At 42.3% G+C, this 8,646-nt stretch overlaps 1 protein-coding gene across 2 annotated transcripts in view; it reads left to right on the top strand.

Moving 5' to 3' along the window:
* The first annotated feature begins 2,189 nt into the window (after nucleotides 1-2,189).
* ampd1 overlaps nucleotides 2,190-8,646 on the top strand; it is a 131,635-nt gene continuing 125,178 nt past the window's right edge. Inside the window, exon 1 of one of the 2 annotated variants that reach the window (XM_039749392.1) lies at nucleotides 2,190-2,287. In XM_039749392.1, the coding sequence (XP_039605326.1) occupies nucleotides 2,266-2,287 (22 nt within the window). In that variant the 5' untranslated portion in view covers nucleotides 2,190-2,265. The remainder of the gene's footprint in view (nucleotides 2,288-8,646) is intronic. The other variant, XM_039749391.1, reaches the window with a different exon arrangement.

The raw sequence follows: 8,646 nt of genomic DNA, 5'->3' as shown, positions 1-8,646 counted from the left end.
TGAGTTGTGTTGGTTATTTAGGGCTTGGTGAGCAAAAGCCCTGCTGTCCTTTGTAGAAATATGGATTAGGTATTGGAATATCTCATAATTGATCTCCATGTTAGACTGGCCTACTGTCTTGTTGGACTGGGATGGGAATATTGGGACTTTCTGCTTCTGTCCATCCTCTGATTTTCTGGATTGGAATGGGGAGGGGAAGAGAAAAGCCTTCTAGTTATGCACATTGTGTGACAGACTCTCCTAGGTGAGCTGAGCTATTCGAATAAGACAGAAGTTATTGAGCAGGCAACACTGGAAGACTATCTCAGAATAACCTGGTCAAGTATAGCTGCCAACTATTTGATTTAACGTTGATTCAACAGGGGTGGGAGTGTTCTCACATTGAAGGGAGATATTATGCATAAATGTAATATCCATCCATCCATCCATTTTGAATCCAAATACAGGGTCACCGGGGTCTGCTGGAGCCAATCCCAGGGCACAAGGCAGGAACCAATCCTGGGCAGGGTGCCAACCCACCGCAGGGCACACACAAACACACCCACACACCAAGCACACACTAGGGCCAATTTTGAATCGCCAGTCCACCTAACCTGCATGTCTTTGGATTGTGGGAGGAAACCGGAGCGCCCGGAGCAAACCCACACAGACACGGGGAGAACATGCAAACTCCACGCAGGGAGGACCCGGGAAGCGAACCCGGGTCTCCTAACTGCGAGGCAGCAGCGCTACCACTGAGCCACCGTGCCGCCCTAAATGTAATATATGAGATCTTGTATATTTTTCCTCTTTTACTCGTCTGACAGCCACACTGATGTCCAATGCATCGTGAGTCGGACGTCGTACAGAGTACACACACACACACACACACACAAACATCAGCACCTTCTCCTGCTGCTTTACACAAGTTAACCAATAGAATAAAGTTTATTTCTCTGGAGTGCTTAAAGTTTTTTAATGAATTTGTTCATGCTCTCCACAGGCAATAAACAGATAAATAACCTGATATCTCAGTAGAAGGCAGAATAAGGAAACACTGAAGTCCGCTGAAAGAAGGTTCTGTGTTGTGATGGGACAAACATCGAGCTTTTTGACCATCAAACTAAGCCAAACACGGCCTTTTATCAAAAACATACATACCCACCTTGAAGCATGGGGTGGGACCAGATGTACTGTTCAGGAAACCTGCGACATAAAGCCAAAGCTACCCTGCCCATCAGTAAGTACGTATGTCATGAAAATGCCTTTTTTGAGTATTCATAATCTAATCACTGTGTAAATTTGTCCACGTGTTCCGTTCCTGCAAACCATAGTAGAACAGAATGGGGGGAAAATGGCAGAAAATGAAATTGCAGTGAATGTGAACTTGAGGTATTACTGACTAAAGTGAAAGATTCTTTTGCTGGTCTTTCCATGGGATTCACAAAAGAAAAAAACAAAAACTAGAGGGAATAAATGACAGTAGCTGAATGGAGGGAGAAATAACAAAGTGCCATCGTGCAGTGCCTGGGCCGGCGTTCGTGCACAGCAAGAATTGAAGTAGTGTGAGATATTTAGGAACATTCTTACTGAACTTGGAGAGAAAAAAAAAATACAAATATGCCAACCAGGAGAAGGAATAATGTGATCACTTGAAAATTGAACTCGGGTTGGGGGAATTGATCTTGTGGACACTTTGCCGAGGCTGCTGACAATGTGTCCACAGGTATAGACATGTGCGAACTGCAACGTCCTTGAGTGTAACTCGGCTGAGTTGAAGTGAACAAATTACTGCATTACCCGTGGAGAAACCTATTAACTGGATTTCTCTAGCCAGAATAAGTATTTGCCTGGCTTCGATGAATAACTGGGTTATTAAAGCTTGTAAACACACTCGACATCCTGTTACTTTTCCTTATTGTGTTGGCATTCCTCTTCTAGGCTTCATGCCAAGCTGAGTTCTCAAGAGGTGCATTGATTTCTCTGCCTAAAAGCTTTGATTCCTACGTGTTGTGATTTCGTAGTGTACCCTGATGACACTGAGCCCAACGCTCGGGTCCCGCTTCGGTTATGAACTCTGATGCGAGCAGCCTTAAAATAGCTGTTAGCAGATGTCTGACCGCTACATTTCTGGAGTTTGGGGGGTGGGCTGCTCTCGGGTTTCACTGTGGACTTGTTTTAATATTGCATGCGGTGTGAAGCCCACTCACTCCTTGTCTGCACAGCCCTTGGTGTCTTGGAGGGGGGAAAAGGAAAAAAAAAACTGCTCTTGAGCCAGCTGCCAACATGCCGATCGTCAAAGCTCCAGGTAAGTGACACGGGCCCAGTGCCTGCTACTGTGGAGCAGGGTGGTGTGTGTTTGTAGACCGTATGTTGGTGGGCTGCTAGTGTTCCTCAGAATTATTTCATTGCTTTCTTTTTTGTCTTTCTTACAAGACATGCTGTTAATTTTATTATGCTCATGTGTTAAAGGTGGAATCCAAATATAATTTGGCTTCAGGTTATTTTGTGTCCCCCAACAGTCATGCAGTGAAGCAAACAGAGGAGTTTCTCTAATGCATTAAAAACTATAGCCTGCACAGCCTTTATTAAAATGAATAATAACCATTGTATAATTCGGCTTGTTAATGCTGCTTTACTTCCCCCATAACTTGAATTTTGTTTTTTAGTGAGTTGTGTCTGCTTTAGAAGCACCGTTAACAAAATCTTGCAGTCGGCTGGCTCACATATACTGAGTGTAAAACTAACTCTGTGTGATAAATCCACGAGTTTAGTGACGGGCGTGCATTTATGAGAAAGGTGAGTGTGTCAAGAATTAACAATCCTAGGCATAGACGGAGCAATTTGAGTTTGAACCGCCTGAAATTATAATTTATGACACTTCCAACTGATGGATCATGGACTGATTTTAAGATCCATGTATTCATTCAGTTCAATTCAAACTTTATTAATCCAAGATGTAATTCGGGTTGTCAGCAGGTTTTGTAGAGAGTCATAACACAAATTAACATCTAAAACAAGTCGGCAAAGAAAACGGCCATCAAACGTGGTACAAATAAATAACACGCTCGGTGAACGTAATACTTGCAGTATAACATCAGCTCTTTACGATCACACAGAGAAATGAAACAAATAAGACTGAGGCAAACCTGAAGATGTTTGTTAAAGTTGAACTTATTTAGAAGATTAATCACAGTTGGAATGAAAGAGAACTTGAACAGGTTGCTGTTTATCCTCGGAAATGTGATTTAATGGCAACAGCTGGCATTGGGAATGCGGTGGGTGAGTCCTGCCCTGCTTTCTGTAATTCTTACTCGTTAATCAGGTCTGTCTGTCCTTACTTTACTGCTTCGTTTCACAATTTGATTTATTCTGTTGCCGACATTAGATAGATTGATCCTTTTGATAGATAGATAGATAGATAGATACTTTATTAATCCCAAGGGGAAATTCACATACTCCAGCACCAGCATAATGATAAAGAACAATATTAAAGAGTGATAACAATGCAGGTATAACAGAGTAAAATAGAGAAGAAGGTAGAAAAATAAAGTCGTACACGGAGCTGCAAAACAGGAGAGGGGTGTGTTAAGGCTACAGTAACAATCACGTATAGTGTTAAAATCAAGGAGACATAATAAACAAGTGCCAGTGGCCTTTGTCCTCTTTGGGAACAGGGTAGAATAACAACTGTATTTATTGGGCAGTTAATTGTGGGTTATTACATCACTAATAGCTCCAAAAAGTGCCTTTTTAGGTGATTGTAATGTTAACATCTTTTCGAATGTTATAGGGCAAAATACACTGATATCTTGGATTCCCTAACAAATCACTTAAGTAATGTGTAGTTTTATTGAGTCCAGTGAAAGCTTGCTTCTGGAAGAATTGTTTTAGAATTTACCCAGATGTTCTAGTACACTGGAAATACAAGACAGCTCATGTAGTAATTGCCCATGAAGAAATACAAAACAAATGGCTAATAGCACAGTTGTAATTCTAAAGGTTTTTCTTTGTTGTTAAAATACCAATGTTAAAAGTGATTAATTACGACTAAGATAAAGCTCGGAGGGTTATAGAATTTGGGTGGCATGGTGCCGCAGTGGGTAGCGCTGCTGCCTCGCAGTTAGGAGACCCGAGTTTGTTTCCCGGGTCCTCCCTGTGTGGAGTCCTGCATGTTCTCCCCGTGTCTGCGTGGGTTTCCTTCCACAGTCCAAAGACATGCCGGTTAGGTGGATTGGCGATTCTAAATTGGCCCTAGCGTGTGCTTGGTGTGTTTATGTGTGTGTCCTGCGGTGGGTTGGCACCCTGCCTAGGATTGGTTCCTGCCTTGTGCCCTGCGCTGGCTGGGATTGGCTCCAGCAGACCCCCTTGACCCTGTGTTTGGATTCAGCGGGTTGGAAAATGGATGGATGGATGGTTATAGAATTTGCCTTGAGAACCATTGACTTTGGGCTGCATACCATAAAAATTGCTAAATTCTTAGCTGCTTTGCTTTGTATTCTATGTTTGAAAATTCACATACTCCAGCAGCAGCAGCATACTGATAAAAAAAAACAATATTAAAGAGGGATAAAAAAGCAGAGTAAAATAGAGAAAAAGGTAGAAAAATTAAGTTGTAGACGGAGCTGCTGGAAAAGCTGCTTTAAGGATCCCAGTCGGGTTCAACAGAACATACAATCAGTAAAGCCAGACTCGGTGACATAATGGTAGGACTCGCACTCAAAAGGCTCCACTCATCTTTTTGCAGAGCATCTTTTCATTTTAAAATTCAGTCTGTGGTCGTCTCCAGATATTTAGAACTTTCAATAATCCCCGCTGCCTGGACTTTGGTAATGATTTATTGTCGGGGAGCGGTGTTTCTTCTAAAATCAATTATCAGTTCTAGTTCTTGTAAGGTTTAGTTAGCTGTAGAAGAGACTCCTCACGCCATTTATAAAGATCACCGGCCCAGGACTGGTTTCGTTATATTAAGTAGTATGGAGCCATCAGCTAATTTTGAGAGGAACTTGTTTTTAAAGTTACTGCGACAACCTACTGGTGTAGAGAAACATACAAGTGAGGTGAAAAAACACAACCTTGAGGGCTTCCTATAGATGAGGACAGCAGCCCCTGATATTCAGTCCTACCTGTTAAGACAGCAATCTGCCTCCCAAATTCAGATTCAGATTATCTCCCACACACTGAAATGTATTTTCCCTGTTTGTAATGTGGCCCCCTAATGACAAACTTGAGCGATGAACTTGCCCCCTGATGCACTGCGTGACCCCATGTGAACCTAACGGTGCTCGTGTTCCAGAAAGGTCACAACTGTTATGCCGCCTCGTCAGGCACCTTGACAAGTTCAGTCTGTGCTGCTGATGTGACTGAAGTGCATACAGTCGTGTGAAAATGGTTGACATTTTTTGAACAGGCCTACAGATAGAGGTGATATACTTGAACAGGAACACAAGGAAAATCATTAGTTTTACAGAAATATCAATAGATGTAATGGTCTATTAGGGGGGGAAAAGTAAGTCCACCGTTGACCTCAGAAGCTGGCATTGGCCACAGTAGCAGGAACCACAAGCGTTTCGCATAACTGCTCACCCGTCTCTGATACCGACACGGTGATATTTTGGTCCCCTCCTCGATGCCAAAGATGTTTGTGGATTCTCTTGTGTGTCCTACCAGTTTCACGACATTACCTACCTACCTACCTCACAACATTTTAATGGAATTCAGATCAAGGCTTTGATTAGGCCAGTTCATAATCCCCCTTTTCTTCTTTTTGAGCCATTCTTCGGTGGATTTGCTAGTGTGCTTTGGATCATCATCATCATCGTGTTGGAAGGTCCAACCTTCACATTTTCCTCAGGCACCCTTTGATATGCCACAGAACACATAGTTGACTTGATGACTGCAAGGAGCCCAAGCCCTGAGGGAGCAAAGCAACCCTAAGCCGGGACATTTCCTCTATCATGTCTCATGTTAAGAGGTGGTTCTCCTAAAATGCTGTCATCTCATTGAACCAACCATGTTTACTGTTACTGTGGCCAAACAAGTCCTATCTTTAATTCATCTGTCCAGTGCACATTGTTCCAGAAAGCCTGGTCTTTGCCTAACCGTTCAATGGCAAACCGCAGTCTTGCTCTAATGTTCTTTTTGGACCACAAAGGCTTTTTTCTGGCACGGCTTGCGTGGAGCTCACAATTGTGAAATCTCTTACTTGTTGCAGCAGCATGCACTTCAATAACCTCATTTATAAGAGTTACCTGCAGATCAATGACATTTTGTGATTGTTGGAGACTTCCTTTAGAACCAAAAGTCGGCTTTTTGGGCTGAATTTGCAGGGCCGACCAGTCGTGGACAAATTAGCAGTCATTTGAAATTGACGCCGCTTGTAGTTGAGTTTTCCTTACAGTGCAATGGTTGATTTCAAATCCTTTTGGCAACCTTTTTAAATTCCTTGGCAGACCTTGAGGGTCCTAGAGATCCCTTTTGATCTCAGCATGATGACACCACGCAGCTCAATAGCAAAGAGAACACCAGACCCTCGATATCTGCTCCCTAAAGAAGTTGTAATCATTGGCACCTCCTCTGAAACACGCGATTCAGATTTATGGATTTGAAGTGATGATGATTGTCGGGGTGGACTTGTTTTTCCTGCGTAACAAGTGTGCATTATTGTTAATTTAGAGATGTACGAGAATGAATACACAGTGCCAGTTTTAAAGGTCCTTTGTTCAAGTGTGGGCGGCATGGTGGCACAGTGGTAGCGCTGCTGCCTCGCAGTAAGGAGACCTGGGTTCGCTTCCCGAAAAAATTCTAAGTACATTTCTGCTGACTCACCTCCTGACGATGGTTCCTATGTCGTCCCTTCTGCCATTCTGCTCCTCAGTCCTTCAGACTGGCCGTTGTTCCTGTTGAAATTCCACGTGGTCTCTTGCACTGTACCAGATTGGTATGTTTGGCACGGCTGCTCTCGGGTCCCAATCTGGGTGGTTCGTCATGTGGTGGGTGTGGCAACCCGCTGTAATCCGTGCATGCTCCTCCTCCTCTGGGACATTCCACACATTTGATTGGCTAGCTGTTCTTCTAATGAATGACTGTGCTCCAAATCTTTAATCCTTTGAGCACCTTTGCAGTGCCTTCCATCGTCAAGTTATAAACTCATCGAAACAGCTTTTAATCCTGTAGCCTCCAAACTGGTTTTCCGTTCCCGATACCATTAAGTTGTAAACTGACTGAGACGATGCAATAAACGTTATAAATTACTAATGCAATACAGGAAGAATGCATAAGAGAGAACAAATTCAGTGTTGTTATATTTCAGCCAGGGTTCCTTTCCTGGCTCAAGTTCATATCTTTGTTTCAGGTCGTCTTTGTTCATGTTTGATTAATATTGTGAATTATGTTACAGATTTAGTGCATCTTTAATAGTTTGGATTATTATTTGGCTCCCTTGTGTATGAGCTGCTTTTGTCATGTGCCTTGTGTTTTGTGAGTGGGTCCCCCCAAGAGGTGGCGCCATCTGTCAGTCACTGCCAGGAACTGCCCTCCACCTTGTATATCTAGAGGGTCTCCTTCAGCTCCTGGCAGTTCATCTCAAATGCGTTAGTGAGTCAACAACATTCATTTATTTCTATAGCACATTTTCATACAAATGATGTAGCTCAAAGTGCTTAACAAGACGAAGAAAGAAACGTTTGTAAAAATAAGATTAGGCAATACTAAGTAACAAAGAATAAAGTAAAGTCCGATGTTCAGGAGGACAGAAAAAAACAAAACTCCGGAGGGCTGGAGAAAAAAAAAAAAAAAATTTTGCAGGGGTTCAAAGGACACGAGACCACCCAGTCCCCGCTGTCGGTGTGTTTACATGGGCTGTGCTTGTGCGTTTTGATCGTTTTGACCATGCTGCTTTGCTTTTTGACTTCACCATTGGATTGTGTGATTTTTGCCTTGTGTGCTCTGTAGAGTTTCATGGACTTTTTGCGAAAACAACTCTTAAATTTTATTGATTCTACATGGCCTTTTTTGATGGGATTTGCCCCTCTAGTGGGCATTTTTGGATACTACTGGATATTTTTGACCATGTTGCTCAGTTTTTTTGACTTGCCCATTTTTGCCTCTACAGAGGTTCAAGAACGTACAGAGCATTTTGTGACCATAATTATTTTACTTTCTAAAGATTCCACCCGACCCTTTTTATGTAGCCAGGGTTTTTCGTGGGAATTTCCCCTCTAGTGGACATTTTTGAAAGTGCTTTGGGCTCACCTCTGTACTTTTAAATTGCTTTACGAGTCCTGTAAATTCAGTTCATCAAATTATAACTTTATATAATTTCAAAATATGGTGGACATACTTTTGCTTTGTTGCCGCCTTATTCTATCAGTATGACTTTTGTTTCACAATAATACACTTTATTAACAAAACATTTTTTCTGTGCTCAGAGTAGTCAAACGTGGAAAATCACAGCTTAAAGTAAAAAGGCCTAATTTATTATAAAAGCCACCTGAACCGTGCACAATGGTCGGATTTCATTTACAGTTTTCGTATTGTTGCCGTCATCCTGCTGTGCTTTATATAGACTCCATCATGGCTATGATTTGCCTGACTTTGTATGGATATTGGTTAATATGATTCGTTAGAAGTGGGGGGAAATGTTTTATGCTTATAAAAATGAATATC

The sequence above is a fragment of the Polypterus senegalus genome, chromosome 3, assembly GCF_016835505.1.
Source record: "Polypterus senegalus isolate Bchr_013 chromosome 3, ASM1683550v1, whole genome shotgun sequence".
Taxonomy (NCBI): Eukaryota; Metazoa; Chordata; class Cladistia; order Polypteriformes; family Polypteridae; genus Polypterus; species Polypterus senegalus.
This window is presented reverse-complemented; position numbering and strand designations above follow the sequence as displayed.